The 27215-nt window shown below is 45.3% G+C and overlaps 1 protein-coding gene across 3 annotated transcripts in view; it reads left to right on the top strand.

Annotated features, from left to right (window-relative positions):
- The window catches only part of STPG1 (sperm tail PG-rich repeat containing 1), a 172537-nt gene that overhangs the window by 9113 nt on the left and 136209 nt on the right, over window positions 1-27215 (top strand). For all 3 annotated transcript variants that reach the window (XM_069757134.1, XM_069757135.1, XM_069757137.1), the window contains exon 2: window positions 7715-7829. In XM_069757134.1, coding sequence (XP_069613235.1) covers window positions 7715-7829 — 115 coding nt within the window. The remainder of the gene's footprint in view (window positions 1-7714; window positions 7830-27215) is intronic.

Here is a 27215-nt window from a genome sequence, read left to right as displayed (position 1 = left end):
AGAGAGGTATCTACAACATAAGGCCCCATTTCTCATGTCACTTTTCTTGCGTTATTACCTAAATGTACTAACTTGGCCTGATGACCTGCCTCCCATCCAGCACATCTGGGACATTATTAATCAGCATTTGCAAAGGGAGCTGCCAGCAGCAGATCTTGATTAATTCTGGGTGCAATTAGAGTGGTAGAACATTCCTCAGACAACCATTAATAACCTCACCGATGGCATGACAAGTTGTGTAAGTGCGGGGATTTCTGCGTGGCGCTTATACTGGATGCAGAATAAATTGAGATCTTTTGAAATAATTTTGCTTCCATCTTTTCCTAATTTGCATATTATTCCCTTCTCTACTCATCCTGTGATTTCCACAGCTTCACAAATTCTCCTTCTTTGTGTTGCAATTTCAACATTGAGGAGTGTATCTTCCTAATTTTTTTTTTTAAATTAGCAAACCACTCACTTTTTTGCCCAATAGAGTTAACACTTTAGTACATCAAAATGGCCGCCATCTTGTTACAATGTCAGAAACTCCTCCTGGCATGTTAAATGGAGAGGTACCACACTGACTATGTCCCTAGACACAACAAGGGCTATTTGTGTCAGTTTATTGATGGTGACCCACTTTCCCCCAATTTTCGGATAACCATTTTTAATGCTGAAGCTTTCGATACTGTGGAGGTGTGTATGTTAGAATAACTATTGTCTGCAGCTTCACCTTACGAAATATTTCCCATACATAATTGTACCTTGAACCAAATGCTAAATAACAAAAATGACTGATGTGCTGAACGCTGAAGTAGAATTTAATGCTTCCTCCATTATGTCACTAGAGGGCAAGGTTGGACCACGAAATGCTTTTATGACAGGCGTAATGTAAAACTATGCATTTCTGTCCTCAGGCAGGAGGGTCATGAGTTGATCCATGTATATGATTTATTATTAGGAATGTCTAAATGCAATCTCTCCCTGTTGCAAAATACCCCCCAAAAAAGAGACAAGAATTTAAACATAACCTCCATAACTCATAGCTGCTGGTTTCCGGCTAGGAAATTGTGAGAAAGTTGTCACTTTGTTTTAAAAAAAATAAGTGTTAATAGTTTATTTTAATCAATTTACACAATGCATAGTGAGGAAACAAAAAAAGCAATCAAACTCAAATCAATATTCAATAATCAAATCAATATTTGGTGTGACCATCCTGTGTGCAAGTGTAACTAGAACTGATGCTGTTTGACGGCATGGTTTTTGAGGGAACTAAACATGGATTTTGTTCCAAACATCTTGGAGAACTATCCACCTATCTCCTGTGGATGTAGGCAGTGAGCAAATCCTTCTCTCTCTCTTTAGGATATACTCGACAGACATGATTATGTTTAAGGGAACCTGTCATGTAAAATAATGCTATTAACATGCAGGTATGGGGTTAATCTGACACAGTGAGGCGCCGACACTGAGAGCCCCGCTGCCGGGAGGAAACTAGCATTATTTCTCCCGGCAGCGTTCGGTTTCCAATCATAGGGGTGGTACCGGCACAGTTTCATTCACCATCCAGTGTATAGTGAGTGGCAGCTGTAACTGCATCCTGGCACTGACTGACAGCAGCTCATCATTAGGGCCTGCTGTCAGTCAGTGTTGGGGCGTGATTATAGCCACTGCTCTCTATACATTGAGCTTTGACTGAAATTATGCTAGCACCACTCCTATGTCTGGAAGCCAAATGCTGCCGGGGGGAGGGAGGGAAAAAGTTAATTTCCTTCCGACAGGAGGGCTCTCAATGCCGGCGAGGCACGGTGTCAGAATGTTATTAACCTGCAGTTTAACCCCACATCTGCAGGTTAATAGCGTTACTTTATAATGGGGGTTGCCTTTAAGGATACTTTCACACTAGCGTCGGAATCTCCCCGTCGCAATGCGTCGGGGAGAGATTCCGAAGCTAGCGTTTAACGTATTGCACAATGGAGGCAGCGGATGCATTTCTCCGGCGCATCCGCTGCCCCATTGTAAGGTGCGGGGAGGTGGCGGAGTTCCGGCCGCGCATGCGCGGTCGGAAAAAGCGATCCGTCAGGAGCAAAAAACGTTACATGTAGCGTTTTTTGCTCCCAACGGTCCGCAGAAGCACGACGCATCCGTCGCTCGACGGATGCGACGTGTGGCAATCCGTCGCAAATGCGTCGTTAATACAAGTCTATGGGGAAAAAACGCATCCTGCAAGCACTTTTGCAGGAAGTGTTTTTTCTGCAAAACGACACATTGTGACGGATTGCAGAAAGTGCTAGTGTGAAAGTAGCCTAAGATAACAGCTCTGTGGGAGCCATATCATTACTTCCAGGACTCCTTGTTCTTAAAGGCATTGTGTTAAGTTTATAAGTTAACTCCAATGCATGGAATAGGGGTATAGCTTCCCAATCTCTAAGGGTGCAATTACTGGGACCCTACCAATCCCAATAGCTGGGGCTCTTCACTGGAGTGGTGGACTACAATATGCACCCATACTCCATTCATTCTTTTTGTAGGAGGATTTGAAATAGCGGAGCTCAGCGTTCAGCTGGCCTTCGACACTCCCATTAAGAATAAATGGAGCAGATGTGCTCATGATCAACCACCAGTCAAGAGATTCTTCAAAACCCCAGTTCTTGGGATCAGAGTTGGTCCCAGAGGACGAACCCAAGGTGATCGGGAAGTTATCGCTCATCCTATGGATATGGGATAACGTCCACGTTTGGCACAACACCTTTAACCCCTTCATTACATCCACCGTACATGTATAATGCAAGTCGGGGGCAGGCTTGGAGGCATTCTGTCAGAAAATGGCATTATAAGCAGCTGGTGGAAGTGCCTTCACTTAAATTCTGTTGTCAATTTGTGACATTGGCATTTAAACCTTGTTTACCGGGGGGCACGCTGTTCCATGCGCTCTTTGGATTTCCCGACGTGTTTGCGGTGTGCCGACGAGTTGCTATAGCAGTCAGGGGTCTTCTGAAGATCCCTGTGCTGCCATTACAGTGCACGCCACTTGGAAGCAGCCTGTTCTCAATACATAACAGTATAGAGTGAACGGCTGCCAGCATTTTCCTGAAGTTGCTTCTGATCTCGGATTGTGTCTTTAATCCATCCGCACACCGGAAATTGCTTTAAGAGGCTACTCTGGGGGTGGTGATGTGGGAATTCCCTATAGAAAACTCCATACCTCCTCTCAAGGGTTCTAGGGTGAAGCATTCGATATCCTTTAGACTCCGCACACTGGTTTACCAGATTCTCACATACTTTAGCCTTCAGAGGGTACTTGTACCAACAATGTCTCACATTGGAGAGTAACAGATAATTCAACAATTCCAACAAGAGGTGTAAAGACCCTGGTCACAAGAGTTAGACTGTTCACACGTTGCATTTTTGCTGCATTTTTTTAATGCAAATTTTATTCTGCATTTTACAGTACCTGCAAAAGCTATGAGATGTCATAAATCTCATGCACCGTTATAATAGATGAATGTGGATAAAATCCGCGCTGCTGCGACAAATGATGGATCCAGATATAGTTATAGGATGTTCGGGTGGTTTATTCAACGCGTTTCGAAGCTCATGGCTTCTTCTTCAGGAAGTTTCCACAGAAAGATATCTTTAATTTAATGCCACCTATTGGATGAAGCAATCCTAAAAGGCGAGAACATTGTAGCCTATTCGATGACTTGTCTTGCTACATGACTTTAAGATAAAAATCAAACCAGACACTGCATTTTTAGACACATGTTTTTGGGTGTTTACCCATCCCCAGTGCCAGCACTGATTTGGCTGGATGGAAGGCCTCTGACAGATATTTAAGAATTAACGTCTTTCCTTGTGTAGAGTGCCAAGCTGGAGTAAGGACATTAACCCCTTCATGGGATTTTTTGTTTTTCCATGTTCGTTTTTCGCTCCCCTCCTTCCCAGAGCCATAACTTTTTTATTTTTCCGTCAATTTGGCCATGTGAGGGCTTATTTTTTGCGGGACGAGTTGTACTTTTGAACGACATCATTGGTTTTAGCATGTCGTGTACTAGAAAACGGGAAAAAAATTCCAAGTGCGGTGAAATTGCAAAAAAAGTGCAATCCCACATTGGTTTTTGTTTGGCTTTTTTGCTAGGTTCACTAAATGCTAAAAATGACCTGCCATTATGATTCTCCAGGTCATTACGAGTTCATAGACACCTAACATGACTAGGTTATTTTTTATCTAAGTGGTAAAAAAAAATTACAAACTATGCTAAAAAAAAAAAAAAAAAAATTGCGCCATTTTCTGATACTCGTAGCGTCTCCATTTTTCGTGATCTGGGGTCGGTTGAGGGCTTATTTTTTGTGTGCCGAGATGACGTTTTGAATGATAGCAGATACGTTCTTTTGATCGCCTGTTATTGCATTTTAATGCAATGTCGCGGCGACCAAAAAAACGTAATTCTTGCATTTCGATTTTTTTTCCCGCTACGCTGTTTAGTGATCAGGTTAATGCTTTTTTTAATTGATAGATCGGGCGATTCTGAGCGCGGCGATACCAAATATGTGTAGATTTGATTTTTTTTTTATGGATTTATTTTGATTGGGGCGAACGGGGGGTGATTTAAACTTTTATATTTTTTTTTATTTTTTTTACATTTTTTTCAACTTTTTTTTTTAACTTTTGCCATGCTTCAATAGCCTCCATGGGAGGCTAGAAGCAGGCACAACGCGATCGGCTCTGCTACATAGCAGCGATCTGCTGATCGCTGCTATGTAGCAGAAATGCAGGTGTGCTGTGAGCGCCGACCACAGGGTGGCGCTCACAGCCACCGGCGATCAGTAACCATAGAGGTCTCAAGGACCTCTATGGTTACAATGGAGACGCATCGCCGACCCCCGATCATGTGATGGGGGTCGGCGATGACGTCATTTCCGGCCGCCCGGACGGATGCGGTAGTTAAATGCCGCTGTCTGCGTTTGACAGCGGCATTTAACTAGTTAATAGGTGCGGGCAGATCGCGATTCTGCCCGCGCCTATTACGGGCACATGTCAGCTGTTCAAAACAGCTGACATGTCCCGGCTTTGATGTGGGCTCACCGCGGAGCCCTGCATCAAAGCAGGGGATCTGACCTCGGACGTACTATCCCGTCCGAGGTCAGATAGGGGTTAATAGAACATTACATGGCCTGTAAGTCTCTTCACACCGCTTGACACTCTCCACAAGGAGAATCGTCTCCCCTTATTCTGTAAAATGAAACATTGATTGTTGGGAATATGTTTCCTGTTTGTTGCTTGTATTATGTTCACATTTCTGAATGACAAAAAGTGTATTATTATCTAAATGTTTCTGAGGCTAAGGGATAAGTTTATAGCAGGGATTGCTATATTTATACTTACTACTATAACATAATGCTATGGCTGGTTGATGAACTTTTATTAAGTACATCACAATATAAAATTAAATGTATCTTGTACTCTCAAGATCGGATCTCACCACCTGTGCACTTGACCCGATCCCTTCCCACTTCATCCCAAACCTCACCACAGTCTTCATCTCAACTCTAACCCATCTCTTCAACCTATCACTAACAACTGGTGTTTTCCCCTCAAGCTTTAAACATGCCTCAATCACATCTATCCTCAAAAAGCCCTATCTTGACCCATCCTCTGTATCTAGCTATCACCCTATATCACTTCTCCCCTATGCCCCAAAACTACTGGAACAACACGTCCATCTTGAACTGTCCTCCCGTCTATCTTCCTGCTCCCTTTTCGACCGCTTACAATCAGGCTTCTGGTCACACCACTCCACTGAAACTACCCTAACTAAGGTCACCAATGACCTATTAACCGCCAAGAGCAAGCAACACTACTCTATCCTCCTCCTCTTGAACATATCCTCTGCCTTTGACACAGTGGACCATTCCCTATTACTACAGACCCTCTCATCCCTTGGCATCACAGACTTGGCCCTATCCTGGATCTCGTCATACCTAACTGACCGAACATTCAGCGTCTCCCATTCACACACCACCTCCTCACCTCACCCCCTATCTGTCGGAGTCCCACAAGGTTCAGTTCTAGGGCCCCTGCTCTTCTCCATTTACACTTTTGGCCTGGGACAGCTCATAGAATCTCACGGTTTTCAGTATCATCTCTATGCTGATGACACACAGATCTACATCTCTGGACCAGATATCACCACCCTACTAACCAGAATCCCTCAATGTCTATCCGCTATTTCATCCTTCTTCTCCGCTAGATTTCTAAAACTTAACATGGACAAAACAGAATTCATTGTCTTTCCCCCATCTCACGCGACTCCCCCAACGAACCTATCCATTACAGTTAACGGCTGCCCACTCTCCCCAGTCCCACAAGCTCGCTGTCTCGAGGTAATCCTTGACACTGATCTCTCCTTCAAACCGCATATCCAAGCCCTTTCCTCTTCCTGCCGCCTTCAACTCAAATATTTTTCACGGATCCGTATATCCCTAAACCAAGAATCTGCAAAAACCCTAGTCCATGCCCTCATCATCTCCTGCCTCGACTACTGTAACCTCCTGCTCTCGCACCCCTCCAATCTATTCTAAACTCAGCTGCGCGACTAATCCACCTTTCCCCCCGCTATTCCCCGGCCTCTCCCCTCTGTCAATCCCTTCACTGGCTCCCCATTACCCAGAGACTCCAGTACAAAAGCCTAACCAAGACATACAAAGCCATCCACAACCTGTCTCTTCCATACATCTGTGACCTCGTCTCCCGGGACTTTCCCACACGCAACCTCCGATCCTCACAAGATCTCTTTCTCTACTCCCCTCTTATCTCCTCTTCCCACAATCGCATTCAAGATTTCTCTCGCGCATCACCCCTACTCTGGAACTCTCTACCACAACATATCAGACTCTCGCCTACCATCAAAACCTTCAAAAAGAACCTGAAGACTTACCTCTTCCGGCAAGCCTACAACCTGCAGTAACCACCGATCAACCAAACCACTGCATGACCAGCTCTATCCTTACCTACTGTATCCACACCCATCCCTTGTAGATTGTGAACCCTAGCGGGCAGGGTCCTCTCTCCTCCTGTACCAATTGTGACTTGTATTGTTCAAGATTATTGTACCTTTTTTTATTATGTATACCCCTCCTCACATGTAAAGCGCCATGGAATAAATGGCGCTATAATAATAAATAGTAATAATAATAAAGAGACATGCATAGAAAATTGGTGGCATCTTGAGTTAGCCCCCCATGGGCTCCCGGCTGCTGTTATGCAACCAATTGTGTTTCTGCAATTGCATTGCTGGGGCCCAATGACTATGACAGAGAGACCCGCATTCCCTGTCTAACTGCTTAGATGCCATGGTCACTGTTCACCACAGAATCTAAAGGATTAAACCGCTGTCATCAGAGTTATCTACAACCGACACAATTACTGCTGGATGTTTACTGTGTAAAGCAGCTGGCACCCAATGGATAGTGAGCCTACGCCATATACCGTAGATCCTCCTTTTCTACATAAAATGTGGATTTATGGAGAATTCGCAGGAAGCCACTAGGGCTGCTCTGTTGTGGACCACCCCAGCTTACAGTCCTGTGGCCATTGACGGTACATCAGTGATCTCATACTCAAGATGTTATAGAATATTGAATCTTATTTTACTTAAGGTATAATTAGTGTATATACAAAAGTTTCCACCTTACTTACTGCTTTCTTTTGACTGTTTTGTAAAAAATTCAGGATGCCTACTACAGCTTCCTCCATTCCAACAAAATATCAGACTGTGTATATTGCTGCATCAGAAAAGATGGGATTCAACTCAAGGTCACTAAGATTTTCCTACAGTCTGAACCAGGTAATTCGAAGATTTGAAGGTGTTTCTGTTGATATATTCATGTTTTATTTCAATCATTCTTATATTTGATGGGATGGCAGAACATCGTAGTAATGTGGTAGTAGCTATTCCGACAAGGAGAGCTACCATGTTCTTACATCCTATCAGATATAAGTATATTATTCAATCCGAGGTTGTGAAGAAAGTCTATTGCCAAGACTGAAATGTGTTATGCATGAAGGTGGCGAACATGGTTCTTTGACCCACTGTACCACAAGGCTAGGCTCGCTTAGGAGGGGCGTAGCTAAACAGCTAACTGGAGTTCATTGGAGCCCCTGATGGTGGAGTCAGACTTGAGCTGAAGGTAGCTGCCATGTTCCACTCCTAGACAGTTTCCAGTACTGCAGCTGCTGACCCCAGGAGTCAGGTACACAGAGACGGATATGACTTCCTGCTCTACTAAATACTGGATCCTCTGCAGAATGGCTACTGACACAGACACGGACCTGGGCTCTGTTCAAACTACTAGGGTCTGGATCCTCGGGAAGAACGGTTATTGACACAGAATACTTGGATAGGCACACGTTCAGACACACAGGTCTCGGATACTGATTCAGGTACAGCCGGAGTCGCTTCAGAGTTCAGGACTTGCCGCACAAGGACTAGGGACTACGGGTTCAGGACTGACCACACCAGGACCAGGGTACCTCACAACTCATTATTAAACTACTACACTACCTAATGATACTTAGTTGCTTGGCACCTCCCTATAGGGAAGGGTGTACTTTATACAAGATGCCTCCCCACCTACTCACTGGGAGCCATCCTGCAGGTGTACTCTTTTACTAAATGCCTCCCAGTCATTGGTTGAGGGCATTTACTAAATGCCTCCCAGTCATTGGTTGAGCGCATTTTGCTATATGTGCGCGCTGACTCTTAAGAGCATATGAGCGCACTCTAGGTGTGCCACCGGGAAGTGCAGCGCAGACAACACATGGGGACAGGGAACATGTCGGGGACCACCTCACGTGGCCGAGACGGTGAGTACGCCAGCATCCCTGCATGGAGGGGGAAGGGAAACCATACAGGGGTGCCGGCAAATAGTGTTCCAAAATGTCACTTATGCACTGTCGATGAATTGCCCAAAGTAAAATTATATTGCAATGGATCTACTGGGTACTATTTTCATATTAATTGCGAAGTGGAAATCTACTTGTGTATTATGTTATAATGTCACATAGGCATAATTTGGTATTGAAAACAATGGATTCTATTGTCACAGTGTCGTGCGCTATTTTGTGCTGTATTCCAACACAGATGTGAACATGGCTTAAACAATGGATCCTATTTATTGAAAAGAGAGAAGGTTGATAAACCGTAAGCTCAGTCTGAATTTACCCTGCTCAGTCAGCGGCGTTAATTGGCCACTGAACAGCTACTTGTTTGCTGAAGCAGACTGCATTTAATGTCTCGCGGCTGTTCGACAGTAGCAGCACAAGCAGGGATTGGCTAACACCAGGCAACCCCTGCATATGTTGCCACTGCCGAACAGCTGTGAGGCATGCAGCTGCGGTGACGCACACATATTATTCGAGCACGCCGAAGACACTTGGTTAGCACACGAGCATGGTCGGATAACACCGATCTGCGCACGTTCGCTTATCACTATTCGCAATCATTGTGTAGTGTAAATGCACGTACTCCCCAAAACACTGTCATATCAGTAGGTGGCGCTCTATCTTCCTTTATTTCTGGTGTGCAAATGTTGTAGGAAATGCTAGATACCTGGAGAAAACTGGGTTATATGAGCAGTCATAAATCATTCACTCATATTTTTCAGTATTTCCTTCTAAACATATTTCTGACTGGTGCAAGGTGCCAACTTTTGTCATGCAATCTTAGGAGCACACCAGTGGTAACACCTTGATCTTCTACATTTTGCATGATTTAAGAAGTTCATCTTTCGTTACCTTGAGTCATACTTTAATAGAAGTGAATTTGAAAGGTTGTGTGCCTGGCTTCTTTCCTGTTGCTTTAACTGAAATGCGACTGTAGCTATTGTAAGAACAGGATCATATTAGGTTAAGGGGAGTCACACAACCGCCGACTGCTATGCGATACAACATTGCATAAACCTCAGCCCACTGTTAAGGTACCGTCACACTAGACGATATCGCTAGCGATCCGTGACGTTGCAGCGTCCTGGCTAGCGATATCGTCCAGTGTGACAGGCAGCAGCGATCAGGCCCCTGCTGTGCTGTCGCTGGTCGGGGAAGAAAGTCCAGAACTTTATTTGGTCGCTGGACTCCCCGCAGACATCGCTGAATCGGCGTGTGTGACACCGATTCAGCGATGTCTTCGCTGGTAACCAGGGTAAACATCGGGTAACTAAGCGCAGGGCCGTGCTTAGTAACCCGATGTTTACCCTGGTTACCATCCTAAAAGTAAAAAAAAAACAAACAGTACATACTTACCTACAGCCGTCTGTCCTCCAGCGCTGTGCTCTGCACTCCTGCTCTGGCTGTGAGCGTCGGTCAGCCGGAAAGCAGAGCGGTGACGTCACCGCTCTGCTTTCCGGCCGCTGTGCTCACACAGACAGTACAGGAGGAGTGCAGAGCACAGCGCTGGAGGACAGACGGCTGTAGGTAAGTATGTAGTGGTTGTTTTTTTTTACTTTTTGGATGGTAACCAGGGTAAACATCGGGTTACTAAGCGCGGCCCTGCGCTTAGTTACCCGATGTTTACCCTGGTTACCGGCATCGTTGGTCGCTGGAGAGCGGTCTGTGTGACAGCTCTCCAGCGACCAAACAGCGACGCTGCAGCGATCCGGATCGTTGTCGGTATCGCTGCAGCGTCGCTAAGTGTGACGGTACCTTTACTTTATGGGGCACATCAGATCTTATTTTGTCATGCCGATTCAGCATTCAAGAACAATCACATCATGCTGTGATTGGCTCACTCGCACCCATATAAGTCTGTGGCGGCGAGTGACACCATGCACAGCACTCGGATATCACCCCAGTGTGGTGCAATATACGCCGGCAGTGGAGGAGATAAAGAAATTACTTTCTCCGCCTCCTCCGCAGCTGTGTTCCGATCCTCTGTGAGAGAGGCTCGGAGCAGAGTGGCATGACACTTGGCTCCGGTTCACAGCAGAGCAGGAGCCGATGGTCTTTAGCATCTCTCATCCAATACCATACGCTGCTGTGACTCCGGACTAAGGGTACCGTCACACTATACGATTTACCTACGATCACGACCAGCGATATGACCTGGCCGTGATCGTAGGTAAATCGTAGTGTGGTCGCTGGGGAGCTGTCACACAGACAGCTCTCCAGCGACCAACGATGCCGAGGTCCCTGGGTAACCAGGGTAAACATCGGGTAACTAAGCGCAGGACCGCGCTTAGTTACCCGATGTTTACCCTGGTTACAAGCGTTAAACTAAAAAAAAACAAACAGCACATACTTACATTCTGGTGTCCGTCAGGTCCCTTGCAGTCTGCTTCCCGCACTCAGTGAGTGCCGGCCGTAAAGTGAAAGTGAAAGCACAGCCGCTGTGCTCTGCTTTCACTTTACGGCCGGCAGTCACAGTGCGGGAAGCAGAGACGGCAAGGGACCTGACGGACACCAGAATGTAAGTATGTGCTGTTTGTTTTTTTTTAGTTTAACGCTTGTAACCAGGGTAAACATCGGGTAACTAAGCGCGGTCCTGCGCTTAGTTACCCGATGTTTACCCTGGTTACAAGCGAACGCATCGCTGGATCGCATCGCTAGATCGGTGTCACACACACCGATCTAGCGATGACAGCGGGAGATCCAGCGATGAAAGAAAGTTCCATACGATCTGCTACGACGTACGATTCTCAGCAGGATCCCTGATCGCTGCTGCGTGTCAGACACAGCGATATCGTAACGATATCGCTGGAACGTCACGAATCGTACCATCGTAGCGATCGAAATGTTATAGTGTGACGGTACCCTAACTCTCTATGTTTAAGGAGAAGTTGGAGATAGGTGTTCTGGTAGACCACGTTGCTCTGATAAAGGAGTAGTTCCCTAAACTATATAACCCTTTAGAAAGGGTTTGGAGCGAACCTGAATTGCTTTCATAAAATGTACTTGAAATATTACCACACGTGGAACTTCTACTTTTTGACAGTAGCACGGTCTACCAGAATGTCTATATCTTCTCCTCAATCTGCATGCAGAAGAAGATCCTCTTTCATCTGCAAATGTGACTGCAGCACCTGAATACTATTTATTGGAGTTGTGACATACACAGCCATACACAGCCCAATCAGGGGAGCAACACCTCAACCTCCTGATTTCACTTTTAAAATACATTATTACCCTATGTGTGCTTGTTTCCCTTTTTATTTCCATATCTCTTTGTTTGTTCTATACAATTCCTCCTAGCTTGAACAGTCAAGTTATATGTTTTTGAGCCTGACTTCTCTGGAGAAGGTGTTCCTAGGAAAAACTGTTGTGTCTTTCAGTAATGCAATGGAGTTCTATTTGTGTGTTTTCCTCTGCTTGTTTCCTTCCCATGGTTGTCTTGTGGTAGTGGTAAGACCAGTGTCTAGCTGCCCATCTCTCTAACCAGGCCAAAGCCTGGAGTCAGCCTGTGCTTGGGTATGTGATAGCGCACGGGGGAAGGACCCAGTTAGGATGATAGTGAGAACAGGGTTCAGCATTATGTAAGTGTTGAGGGGTTACCATCTTCCCCTCTACTTATAGTCAGGGCCTTCCTTTTCCTGTTTCCCCCTTTCCGTTTGCGCTGCTTACTGGGCATCTCCCTTTCCTGGTGTGATAGAAAATTAATTTAATCACAGAAACATAATTTCCACAGATTTTTGGCTTTTCCATAAAATGACCTACTTACATAATTTCAAAGATCTTCTGGTTCGCTCAGGAGAAAGTGTTAACAAGGACAAGGCTGCTAATATCGCTCTGTCATGTTGATTGAATTATAAGAGTAGATGACTTGCTTTAAAATGGAACTGGTGCTTGAAATCCTTGTCCACTTTTGTAAACCATGGTTACTTTCAAGGAAACATATGCAGTCATCTTTGCTTTTCATCAAATAAGATTCGTAGGCAAGGACATAGCTGCTTGTAAGATTACTCCTAAATCAACCATTTGTTGGATCATCAAGAACTTTAAAGAGAGAGACTCAATTTCTGGAGTGCTTAAATTAAGGGTGCCCTAACTAACTCCAGCAAGTGTCGGGACTGTCTCCTAAAGAGGATTCAGCCACGTGATTGGTTCAAGATACGCTCAGAAATGGCAGCAGGCAAGTGTCAGTGAATCTGCTCGCACAGTGAGGCGAAGGCTTTTGGAGGCTGGCCTGGTATCATAAAGGGCAGCAAAGAAGCTACTGACGTTCTACAGGAATTGGACTGCAGAGGCCTGTGGTAAAGTTATTTTCTTTGATGAAGCCTTATTCAGACTGTTTAGAACATTTTAAGAAAGAATGATTTTTCAAAGAAGATAAAGTGAGCGCTACCATAAGTCCAATTTCATGGAAACCATAAAGCATCTTGAGACCAGTCATATGTGGGATTGCTTTTCATCCAGAAGTTTTGCCTGTTTATAATGATATGAATAAAGAATGGTATCTAAACATCCTCCAAGAGCAACTTCTTCGAATGTTACAGGAGTAATTTGGTGATGAACAGCGCTTTTTCCAGCATGATAAAGCACCAAGTCACAAGGTAAGAGTAATAACTAAGTGGGTTGGTGAACGAAACATTGAAATTTTGGGTCCATTGCTAGGAAACTCCCCATAACTCAATGCCATTGATGACCTGCGGACAATCCTCAAAAAGCGGATGGACAAGCAAAAATATGAAAATTGTGATAAACTCCAAGCACTGACTAGACAAAGAATGGGTTGCGATCAGTCAGGAATTTGTTATGACCTGGTGGTTAGGACAATAATGGACCTGGTGGTTAAGAGCACACGGAATGACCTGATAGTTATTAATCATATAGGACGAGCTCTGAGACGTGGAAACTCTGCTGACCGCAATCCCTAATCCTATCACACACACTAGAAATAGCCGTGGATTGCTCCTAACGCTCCCTATGCAACTTGTCACAGCCTAAGAAACTAGCTAGCCCTGAAGATAGAAAAATAAGCCAACTTTGCGGTCAGCACAAAAAACTACAAAAAGACCACGCAGAGGGCGCAAAAAGACCCTCCGCACCGACTCACGGTGCGGAGGCGCTCCCTCTGCGTCCCAGAGCTTCCAGCAAGCAAGACAAAAATCAAAATAGCAAGCTGGACAGAAAAACAGCAAACAGAAAAACAAGCAGTAACTTAGCTTCTGCTGGGAAGACAGGTCACAAGAACGATCCAGGAGTGAACAAGACCAATACTGGAACATTGACAGGTGGCATGGAGCAAAGATCTAAGTGGAGTTAAATAGAGCAGCCAGATAACGAATTAACCTCGTCACCTGTGGAAGGAAACTCAGAAGCCGCAGCCCCACTCACAACCACCAGAGGAAGCCCATGGACAGAACCAGCCGAAGTACCATTCACGACCTCAGGAGGGAGCTTGACAACAGAATTCACAACAGTACCCCCCCCTTGAGGAGGGGTCACCGAACCCTCACCAGAGCCCCCAGGCCGACCAGGACGAGCCAAATGAAAGGCACGAACCAGATCGGCAGCATGAACATCGGAGGCAAAGACCCAGGAATTATCTTCCTGACCATAACCCTTCCACTTGACCAGGTACTGGAGTTTCCGTCTCGAAATACGAGAATCCAAAATCTTCTCCACCACATACTCCAACTCCCCCTCAACCAACACCGGAGCAGGAGGATCAACGGATGGAACCACAGGCGCCACGTATCTCCGCAACAACGACCTATGGAACACATTATGGATGGCAAAAGAGGCCGGAAGGGTCAAACGAAACGACACAGGATTGAGAACCTCAGAAATCTTATACGGACCAATGAAACGAGGCTTAAACTTAGGAGAGGAAACCTTCATAGGAACATAACGAGACGACAACCAAACCAAATCCCCAACACGAAGTCGGGGACCCACACAGCGCCGGCGGTTAGCGAAACGTTGAGCCTTCTCCTGGGACAATGTCAAATTGTCCACCACATGAGTCCAAATCTGCTGCAACCTATCCACCACAGTATCTACACTAGGACAGTCCGAAGACTCAACCTGCCCTGAAGAGAATCGAGGATGGAAACCAGAATTGCAGAAAAACTGCGAAACCAAAGTAGCCGAGCTGGCCCGATTATTAACCCCTTCCCGACCTGTGACACAGCGTATGCGTCATGAAAGTCGGTGCCAATCCGACCTGTGACGCATATGCTGTGTCACAGAAAGATCGCGTCCCTGCAGATCGGGTGAAAGGGTTAACTCCCATTTCACCCGATCTGCAGGGACAGGGGGAGTGGTAGTTTAGCCCAGGGGGGGTGGCTTCACCCCTCCCGTGGCTACGATCGCTCTGATTGGCTGTTGAAAGTGAAACTGCCAATCAGAGCGATTTGTAATATTTCACCTAAAAAACTGGTGAAATATTACAATCCAGCCATGGCCGATGCTGCAATATCATCGGCCATGGCTGGAAATACTAATGTGCCCCCACCCCACCCCACCGATCGCCCCCCCAGCCCCCCGATCTGTGCAGCGCTCCCTTCAGTCCTGTGCTCCGCTCCCCCGTCCTCCTGTCCGCTCCCCCCGTGCTCCAGTCAACCCCCCCGCACTCCGATCACCCCCCCGCACAGCGATCCCCTCCGTGCTCCGATCACCCCCCCCTGCACAGCGATCCCCCACCCCGTGCTCCAATCCACCCGCACGCACACCGATCCTCATCCGTGCTCCGACGCCCCCCACCCCGTGCTCCGACGCCTCCCCCCCGTGCTCCGACGCCCCCCCCCCGTGCTCCGACGCCCCCCCGTGCCCTGATCTCCCCCCCCTTATACTTACCGAGCCTGCCGGTGTCCGTCTTCTTTCCTGGGCGCCGCCATCTTCCAAAATGGCGGGCGCATGTGCAGTGCGCCCGCCGAATCTGCCGGCCGGCAGATTCGTTCCAGAGTGAATTTTGATCACTGAGATATAACCTATCTCAGTGATCAAAATAAAAAAATAGTAAATGACCCCCCCCCCCCTTTGTCACCCATAGGTAGGGACAATAAAAAAAATAAAGAATTTTTTTTTTTTCACTAAGGTTGGAGTTAGAACTAGGGGTAGGGTTAGGGGTAGGGTTAGGGGTAGGGTTAGGGGTAGGGGTAGGGGTAGGGTTAGGGCTAGGGTTAGGGGTAGGGTTAGGGTTCGGGATGTGCACACGTATTCTGGTCCTCTGCGGATTTTTCCCAGAGGATTTGATAAATCCGCAGTGCTAAACCGCTGTGGATTTACCGCGGTTTTTCTGCGCATTTCACTGCAGTTTTACAACTGCGATTTTCTATTGGAGCAGTTGTAAAACCGCTGCGGAATCCGCAGAAAGAAGAGACATGCTGCAGAATGTAAACCGCTGCGTTTCCGTGCTGTTTTTCTGCAGCATGTGTACAGCGATTTTTGTTTCCCATAGGTTTACATTGAATTGTAAACTCATGGGAAACTGCTGCGGATCCGCAGCGTTTTCCGCAGCGTGTGCACATACCTTTAGAATTAGACTATGTGCACACGGTGCGGATTTGGCTGCGGATTGGCCGCTGCGGATCCGCAGCAGTGTTCCATCAGGTTTACAGTACCATGTAAACATATGGAAAACCAAATCCGCTGTGCCCATGGTGCGGAAAATACCGCGCGGAAACGCTGCGTTGTATTTTCCGCAGCATGTCAATTCTTTGTGCGGATTCCGCAGCGTTTTACACCTGTTCCTCAATAGGAATCCACAGGTGAAATCCGCACAAAAAACACTGGCAATCCGCGGTAAATCCGCAGGTAAAACGCAGTGCCTTTTACCTGCGCATTTTTCAAAAATGGTGCTGAAAAATCTCATACGAATCCGCAACGTTGGCACATAGCCTTAGGGTTAGGGTTGGTTTGGAATTAGGGTTGTGGTTAGGGGTGTGTTGGGGTTAGGGTTGTGATTAGGGTTACGGCTACAGTTGGGATAAGGTTTAGGGGTGTGTTGGAGTTAGAATTGAGGGGTTTCCACTGTTTAGGCACATCAGGGGGTCTCCAAACGCAACATGGCGCCACCATTGATTCCAGCCAATCTTGTATTCAAAAAGTCAAATGGTGCTCCCTCACTTCCGAGCCCCGACGTGTGCCCAAACAGTGGTTTGCCCCCACATATAGGGTACCAGCATACTCAGGACAAACTGCGCAACAATTACTGGGGTCCAATTTCTCCTGTTACCCTTGAGAAAATAACAAATTGCTTGCTAAAACATAATTTTTGAGGAAAGAAAAATGATTTTTTATTTTCACGGCTCTGCGTTGTAAACGTCTGTGAAGCACTTGGGGGTTCAAAGACCTCAGCACATATCTAGATAAGTTCCTTGGGGGGTCTAGTTTCCAAAATGGGGTCACTTGTGGGGGGTTTCTACTGTTTAGGCACACCAGGGGCTCTGCAAACGCAACGTGACGTCCGCAGACAATTCCATCAAAGTCTGCATTTCAAAAGTCACTACTTCCCTTCTGAGCCCCGACGTGCACCAAAACAGTGGTTTAACCCCACACATGGGGTATCGGCGTACTCAGGAGAAACTGGACAACAACTTTTGGGGTCCAATTTCTCCTGTAACCCTTGGGAAAATAAAAAATTCTGGGCTAAAAAATTATTTTTGAGGAAAGAAAACGTATTTATTATTTTCACGGCTCTGCGTTATAAGCTTCTGTAAAGCACTTGGGGGTTGAAAGTGCTCACCACATATCCAGATAAGTTCTTTTGGGGGTCTAGTTTCCAAAATGGGGTCACTTGTGGGGGGTTTCTACTGTTTAGGCACACCAGTGGCTCTGCAAACGCAACGTGACGCCCGCAGACCATTCCATCAAAGTCTGCATTTCAAAAGTCACTACTTCCCTTCTGAGCCCCGACGTGTGCCCAAACAGTGGTTTACCCCCACACAAGGGGTATCGGCGTACTCAGGAGAAACTGGACAACAACTTTTGTGGTCCAATTTCTCCTGTAACCCTTGGGAAAATAAAAAATTCTGGGCTAAAAAATTATTTTTGAGGAGAGAAAACGTATTTATTATTTTCACGGCTCTGCGTTATAAACTTCTGTGAAGCACTTGGGGGTTGAAAGTGCTCACCACATATCTAGATAATTTCATTTCGGGGTCTAGTTTCCGAAATGGGGTGACTTGTGGGGGGTTTCTACTGTTTAGTCACATCAGGGGCTCTGCAAACGCAACGTGACGCCCGTAGAGCATTCCATCAAAGTCTGTATTTCAAAACGTCACTACTTCACTTCCGAGCCCCGGTAAGTGCCCAAATAGTAGTTTACCCCCACATGTGGGGTATCACCGTACTCAGGAGAAACTGGACAACAAATATTGGGGTCAAATTTCTCCTGTTACCCTTGGGAAAATTAAAAAATTCTGGGCTAAAAAATTATTTTTGAGGAAATAAAACGTATTTATTATTTTCACTGCTCTGTGTTATGAACTTCTGTGAAGCACTTGGGGGTTCAAAGTGCTCACCTCACATCTAGATAAGTTCCTTTCGGGGTCTAGTTTCCAAAATGGGGTCACTTGTGGGGGGTTTCTACTGTTTAGCCACATCAGGGGCTCTGCAAACGCAACGTGACGCCTGCAGAGCATTCCATCAAAGTCTGCATTTCAAAACGTCACTACTTCACTTCCGAGCCCCAGCATGTGCCTAAACAGTGGTTTACCCCCACATATGGGGTATCAGCGTACTCAGGAGAAACTGGACAACAACTTTTGGGGTCAAATTTCTCCTGTTACCCTTGGGAAAATAAAAAATTGCGGGCTAAAAAATCATTTTTGAGAAAAGAAATTTTTTATTTTATTTTCATGGCTCTGCGTTATAAACTTCTGTGAAGCACTTGAGGGTTCAAAGTGCTCACCACACATCTAGATTAGTTCCTTTGGGGGTCTAGTATCCAAAATGGGGTCATTTGTGGGGGATCTCCAATGTTTAGGCACATAGGGGCTCTCCAAACGCGACATGGTGTCCGCTAATGATTGGAGCTAATTTTCCATTTAAAAAGCCAAATGGCGTGCCTTCCCTTCTGAGCCCTGCCGTGCGCCCAAACAGTGGTTTACCCCCACATATGGGGTATCTGCGTACTCAGGACAAACTGGACAACAACATTTGTGGTCCAATTTCTCCTATTACCATTGGCAAAATAGGAAATTCCAGGCTAAAAAATCATTTTTGAGAAAAGAAAAATTATTTTTTATTTTCATGGCTCTGCATTATAAACTTCTGTGAAGCACCTGGGGGTTTAAAGTACTCAGTATGCATCTAGATAAGTTCCTTGGGGGGTCTAGTTTCCAAAATGGGGTCACTTGTGGGGGAGCTTCAATGCATAGGCACACAGGGGCTCTCCAAATGCGACATGGTGTCCGCTAACAATTGGAGCTAATTTTCCATTCAAAAAGTCAAAAGGCGCGCCTTCCCTTCCGAGCCCTGCCGTGTGCCCAAACAGTGGTTTACCCCCACATATGAGGTATTGGCGTACTCGGGAGAAATTGCTCAACAAATTTTAGGATCCATTTTATCCTATTGCCCATGTGAAAATAAAAAAATTGAGGCGAAAAGAAATTTTTTGTGAAAAAAAAGTACTTTTTCATTTTACAGATCAATTTGTGAAGCACCTGGGGGTTTAAAGGGCTCACTATGCATCTAGATAAGTTCCTTGGGGCGTCTAGTTTCCAAAATGGGGTCACTTGTGGGGGAGCTCCAATTTTTAGGCACACGGGGGCTCTCCAAACGTGACATGGTGTCCGCTAAAGAGAGCAGCCAATTTTTCATTCAAAAAGTCAAATGGCGCTCCTTCCCTTCCAAGCCCTGCTGTGCGCCAAAACAGTGGTTTACCCCCATATATGAGGTATCAGCATACTCAGGACAAATTGGACAACAACTTTCATTGTTCAGTTTCTCCTTTTACCATTGGGAAAATAAAAAAATTGTTGCTGAAAAATCATTTTTGTGACTAAAAAGTTAAATGTTAATTTTTTCCTTCCATGTTGCTTCTGCTGCTGTGAAGCACCTGAAGGGTTAATAAACTTCTTGAATGTGGTTTTGTGCACCTTGAGGGGTGCAGTTTTTAGAATGGTGTCACTTTTGGGTATTTTCAGCCATATAGACCCCTCAAACTGACTTCAAATGTGAGGTGGTCCCTAAAAAAAATGGTTTTGTAAATTTCGTTGTAAAAATGAGAAATCGCTGGTCAAATTTTAACCCTTATAACTTCCTAGCAAAAAAAAATTTTGTTTCCAAAATTGTGCTGATGTAAAGTAGACGTGTGGGAAATGTTATTTGTTGACTATTTTGTGTCACATAACTCTCTGGTTTAACAGAATAAAATTTCAAAATGTGAAAATTGCGAAATTTTCAAAATTTTCGCCAAATTTCCGTTTTTATCACAATTAAACACAGAATTTATTGACCTAAATTTACCACTAACATGAAGCCCAATATGTCACGAAAAAACAATCTCAGAACCGCTAGGATCCATTGAAGCGTTCCTGAGTTATTACCTCATAAAGGGACACTGGTCAGAATTGCAAAAAACGGCAAAGTCTTTAAGGTCAAAATAGGCTGGGTCATGAAGGGGTTAAGGTCGAACTCGGCCAAAGGCAAAAAGGACACCCAATCATCCTGATCAGCAGAAACAAAGCATCTCAGATATGTTTCCAAAGTCTGATTAGTTCGTTCGGTTTGGCCATTTGTCTGAGGATGGAAAGCCGAGGAAAAAGACAAATCAATGCCCATCCTAGCACAAATGGCTCGCCAAAACCTCGAAACAAACTGGGAACCTCTGTCCGAAACGATGTTCTCCGGAATGCCATGTAAACGAACCACATGCTGGAAAAACAATGGCACCAAATCAGAGGAGGAAGGCAATTTAGACAATGGTACCAAATGGACCATCTTAGAGAAGCGATCACAAACCACCCAAATGACCGACATCTTTTGAGAGACAGGGAGATCCGAAATAAAATCCATAGAGATATGCGTCCAGGGCCTCTTCGGGACCGGCAAGGGCAAAAGCAACCCACGGGCACGAGAACAGCAGGGCTTAGCTGGAGCACAAGTCCCACTGGACTGCACAAAAGAACGCACATCCCGTGACAAAGAAGGCCACCAAAAGGATCTAGCCACCAAATCTCTGGTACCAAAGATTCCAGGATGACGAGCCAACACCGAACAATGAACCTCAGAGATAACTCTACTAGTCCATTTATCAGGGACAAACAGTTTTTCCGCTGGGCAACGGTCAGGTCTATCAGCCTGAAATTTTTGCAGCACCCACCGCAAATCAGGGGAGATGGCAGACAAAATTACCCCCTCTTTGAGAATACCCGCCGGCTCAGAAACACCCGGAGAGTCGGGCACAAAACTCCTTGACAGGGCATCAGCCTTCACATTTTTAGAGCCTGGAAGGTATGAAACCACAAAATCAAAACGGGAGAAAAATAACGACCAACGAGCCTGTCTAGGATTCAACCGTTTGGCAGACTCGAGATAAGTCAAATTCTTGTGATCCGTCAAGACCACCACGCGATGCTTGGCTCCTTCAAGCCAATGACGCCACTCCTCGAATGCCCACTTCATGGCCAACAACTCTCGATTGCCAACATCATAATTGCGCTCAGCAGGCGAAAACTTTCTAGAAAAGAAGGCACATGGTTTCATCACCGAGCCATCAGAACTTCTTTGCGACAAAACAGCCCCTGCTCCAATCTCAGAAGCATCAACCTCTACCTGAAACGGGAGCAAAACATCTGGCTGGCACAACACAGGGGCAGAAGAAAAACGACGCTTCAATTCATGAAAAGCTTCCACAGCCGCAGAAGACGAATTGACCACATCAGCACCCTTCTTGGTCAAATCAGTCAACGGTTTAGCAACACTAGAAAAACTACTGATGAAGCGACGATAAAAATTAGCAAAGCCCAGGAACTTTTGCAGACTCTTCACAGATGTCGGCTGAGTCCAATCATAAATGGCCTGGACTTTAACAGGGTCCATCTCGATAGTAGAAGGGGAAAAAATGAAACCCAAAAATGAAACCTTCTGAACTCCAAAGAGACACTTTGACCCCTTCACAAACAAAGAATTCGCACGAAGGACCTGGAACACCATTCTGACCTGCTTCACGTGAGACTCCCAATCATCCGAGAAGACCAAAATATCATTCAAATATACAATCAGGAATTTATCCAGGTACTCTCGGAAGATGTCATGCATAAAGGACTGAAATACTGATGGAGCATTGGAAAGCCCGAATGGCATAACCAGGTACTCAAAATGGCCCTCGGGCGTATTAAATGCTGTTTTCCATTCATCGCCCTGTTTAATTCGCACAAGATTATACGCACCACTAAGATCTATCTTGGTGAACCAACTAGCCCCCTTAATCCGAGCAAATAGATCAGACAGCAGCGGCAAAGGGTACTGAAATTTGACTGTGATCTTATTAAGAAGGCGGTAATCAATACAAGGTCTCAAAGAACCATCATTCTTGGCCACAAAAAAGAACCCTGCTCCCAATGGTGACGACGACGGGCGAATAAGACCCTTCTCCAAGGATTCCTTTACATAACTCCGCATAGCGGCATGCTCTGGCACAGATAAATTGAACAGTCGCCCCTTAGGAAACTTACTACCAGGAATCAAATTGATAGCACAATCGCAATCCCTATGAGGAGGTAGGGCACTGGATTTGGGCTCATCAAATACATCCCGGTAATCCGACAGAAACTCCAGGACTTCAGAAGGGGTGGATGACGAAATATACAAAAATGGAACATCACCATGTACCCCCTGACAACCCCAGCTGGACACAGACATAGATTTCCAATCCAATACTGGATTATGGGCCTGTAGCCATGGCAACCCCAAAACGACCACATCATGCAGATTATGCAACACCAAAAAACGAATATCCTCCTGATGTGCAGGAGCCATGCATATGGTCAATTGGGTCCAGTACTGAGGCTTATTCTTGGCCAAAGGCGTAGCATCAATTCCTCTCAATGGAATAGGATACTGCAAGGGCTCCAAGAAAAAACCACAGCGCCTAGCAACCTCCAAGTCCATCAAATTCAGGGCAGCGCCTGAATCCACAAATGCCATAACAGAATAGGATGACAAAGAGCAAATCAGAGTGACAGACAAAAGAAATTTCGACTGTACCGTACCAATGGTGGCAGACCTAGCGAAACGCTTGATGCGCTTAGGACAATCGGAGATAGCATGAGTGGAATCACCACAGTAAAAACACAGCCCATTCTGACGTCTGTGTTCTTGCCGTTCAGCTCTGGTCAAAGTCCTATCACATTGCATAGGCTTAGGTCTATGCTCAGATAATACCGCCAAGTGGTGCACAGCTTTACGCTCGCGCAAGCGTCGATCGATCTGAATGGCCAAAGACATAGACTCATTCAGACCAGCAGGCATAGGAAATCCCACCATGACATCCTTAAGGGCTTCAGAGAGACCTTTTCTGAAAATTGCTGCCAGGGCACATTCATTCCACTGAGTGAGTACAGACCACTTCCTAAACTTCTGACAATATATCTCTACCTCATCCTGACCCTGACACAGAGCCAGCAAGATTTTCTCTGCCTGATCCACTAAGTTAGGTTCATCATAAAGCAATCCGAGCGCCAGAAAAAAACTCATCAACATCACGCAATGCCGGATCTCCTGGCGCAAGGGAAAATGCCCAGTCTAGAGGGTCGCCACGTAACAAAGAAATAATGATTTTCACTTGTTGAACAGGGTCACCTGAGGAGCAAGGTTTCAAAGCAAGAAACAATTTACAATTATTTTTGAAATTCAGAAACTTAGATCTATCCCCAAAAAACAAATCAGGAATAGGAATCCTAGGCTCTAACATCGGATTCTGAACCACAAAATCTTGAATGTTTTGTACCCTTGCAGTGAGATTATCCATACAAGAGGACAGACCTTGAATGTCCATAGCTACACCTGTTTCCTGAACCACCCAGAGGTGAAGGGGAAAAGAGAGACAAAACACACTGCAAAGAAAAAAAATTGGTCTCAGAACTTCTCTTATCCCTCTATTGAGATGCATTAGTACTTTGGGCCACCTGTACTGTTATGACCTGGTGGTTAGGACAATAATGGACCTGGTGGTTAAGAGCACACGGAATGACCTGATAGTTATTAATCATATAGGACGAGCTCTGAGACGTGGAAACTCTGCTGACCGCAATCCCTAATCCTATCACACACACTAGAAATAGCCGTGGATTGCTCCTAACGCTCCCTATGCAACTCGTCACAGCCTAAGAAACTAGCTAGCCCTGAAGATAGAAAAATAAGCCTACCTTGCCTCAGAGAAATTCCTCAAAGGAAAAGGCAGCCCCCCACATATAATGACTGTGAGTAAAGATGAAAATTACAAACACAGAGATGAAATAGATTTAGCAAAGTGAGGCTCGACTTACTGAACAGACTGAGGACAGGAAAGGCAACTTTGCGGTCAGCACAAAAAACTACAAAAAGACCATGCAGAGGGCGCAAAAAGACCCTCCGCACCGACTCACGGTACGGAGGCGCTCCCTCTGCGTCCCAGAGCTTCCAGCAAGCAAGACAAAAATCAAAATAGCAAGCTGGACAGAAAAACAGCAAACAGAAAAACAAGCAGTAACTTAGCTTCTGCTGGGAAGACAGGTCACAAGAACGATCCAGGAGTGAACAAGACCAATACTGGAACATTGACAGGTGGCATGGAGCAAAGATCTAAGTGGAGTTAAATAGAGCAGCCAGCTAACGAATTAACTTCGTCACCTGTGGAAAGAAACTCAGAAGCCGCAGCCCCACTCACAACCACCAGAGGAAGCCCATGGACAGAACCAGCCGAAGTACCATTCACGACCACAGGAGGGAGCTTGACAACAGAATTCACAACAGGAATTGTCCCAGAAGCTGATATCCAGCATGCCAGGGCGAATTGAAAATACCCTGTAGATATTGAGTCTTTGCTCAAATTTGATGTATAAAAGTTTAAAACGTATGAATTTTTTATAAAAGTACGGTACTTCAGTAACCATAAAATCATCTGATTAAAAGAACTAAAATCACTGAGCCAACAAACTTTGTGAAAAGCAAAATTTGTCTCGGTTGCAAAACGTTTGGTCATAATTTATACATTCTATCTGGCTATGAGTTTACTTCAACCGTACTTTTCCTCAGGATATTACATAAATATTTGATAGACACAGGTCCCAGTGCTCCAATAGAAGTAAATCGAGTTAGGACCCCATTCTCAAGGTACGTGTGAAACCCAGAGGAGGAATGGTCATCTAGAAATGTATACATTTATGCTCTAATTGACTGAGGCGAGTATCTAATGGATTGTTATAATTCAGTTAGATATCTGATATTTTTTAAATTTCACTATGTTTTCACCTCTCATGTTGTGCGTCACAAGGGTTTCTCAAGGTGCTATCTTATGTGTCCCTCCAGGGGTTTTAGGATGTGTCTGAGTGTGACCTTTAAGTTCTTCACCTCTCCAACCCTGGGGACCAAACCTAGATTTTGATACTTCAGGAGCACTGACAGGCCATTTGTCCTTAACCCCTTAAGGGCATTCTACCTTAAGGGATGACGTTGGGAGTTCTTCTTTGGAGAGAGTTTGCAGTACATTTCATCTTTGTAATTTTTTTTGTGTGGCTGTTTTGTTGCACATCTCACATAATGGAAAGCACGCTATTGGGCATTAAAACAAATTGTTGTAAATCTTCTACATATTTTTCATAATTTTCAATGATTGTGCTGCAGAATAATGTATGTACAGTTAGGTCCATATATATTTGGACAGAGACAACATTTTTCTGATTTTGGTTATAGACATTGCCACAATGAATTAAAAAAACAACAATTCAGATGCAGTTGAAGGTCAGACTTTCAGCTTTCATTTGAGGGTATCCACATTAAAATTGGATGAAGGGTTTAGGAGTTTCAGCTTTTTAACATGTGCCACTCTGTTTTTAAAGGGACCAAAAGTAATAGGACAGATTAAATAATTGTAAATAAAATGTTCATTTTTAGTACTTGGTTGGAAACCCTTTGTTGGCAATGACTGCCTGAAGTCTTGAACTCATGGACATCACCAGACACTGTGTTTCCTCCTTTTTGATGCTCTGCCAGGCCTTCACTGCGGTGGTTTTCAGTTGCTGTTTGTTTGTGGCCTTTCTGTCTGAAGTTTAGTCTTTAACAAATAAAATGCATGCTCAATTGGGTTGAAATCAGGTGACTGACTTGGCCATTCAAGAATATTCCACTTCTTTGCTTTAATAAACTCCTGGGATGCTTTGGCTTTATGTTTTGGGTCATTGTCCATCTGTAGTATGAAACGACGACCAATCAGTTTGGCTGCATTTGGCTGGATCTGCATTTGGCTGGATTCAAGCTTGAGGAGGATAATTTGCATATTACAGGTGCCTTCTGGGAAAAGCGAAAAGTCTCCCTCAGCAAGAAGATCGTTGGGTACAGCCGGGACCAGCTGCTTGGAAAGCATCACCAAACCAGGGATTCAAGCTTGAGGAGGATAATTTGCATATTCCAGGTGCCTTCTGGGAAAAGCGAAACGTCTCCCTCAGCAAGAAGATCGTTGGGTACAGCCGGGACCAGCTGCTTGGAAAGCATCACCAAACCAGGGATTCAAGCTTGAAGAGGATAATTTGCATATTCCAGGTGCCTTCTGGGAAAAGCAAAAAGTCTCCCTCAGCAAGAAGATCGTTGGGTACAGCCGGGACCAGCTGCTTGGAAAGCATCACCAAACTGCGCGCCTTACGGCGTGCAAATTTTTGCCTGTAGGACATTATTGCAAGAAAGCTTGGCTGAGTAGATTACACAAGAAGGAAAACACACAGCAAGTCAGCAGGATCTAGGAGCAACATGGCAGATGTGACAACCTACATGGTCAGCTGCAGCATGTGCTACATGTTCGCAGATCGACCAGATGAAGAATCCAATTTCACCTGTCAGAAGTGTAGACTAGTGGCCCTTTTAGAAGAAAAGGTGCGGGGTCTGGAAGAAAGAATAGCAACTTTGAAACTCATCAAAGAGAATGAAGACTTCCTAGACAGAACAGAAGCATCTCTACTGGTCACAGAAGGTGAAAAAAGTGTCAGAGAACCTCCAAAAGCAGATGAGTGGAAGCATGTAACCAAAAGAAGCAAGAAGACGATGGAGAAATCACCAACCACACAACTGAAGAACCGATATCAAATCTTTGTAGAGGATG

Source organism: Ranitomeya imitator, chromosome 3 (assembly GCF_032444005.1).
Source record: "Ranitomeya imitator isolate aRanImi1 chromosome 3, aRanImi1.pri, whole genome shotgun sequence".
Lineage (NCBI taxonomy): Eukaryota > Metazoa > Chordata > Amphibia > Anura > Dendrobatidae > Ranitomeya > Ranitomeya imitator.
This window is presented reverse-complemented; position numbering and strand designations above follow the sequence as displayed.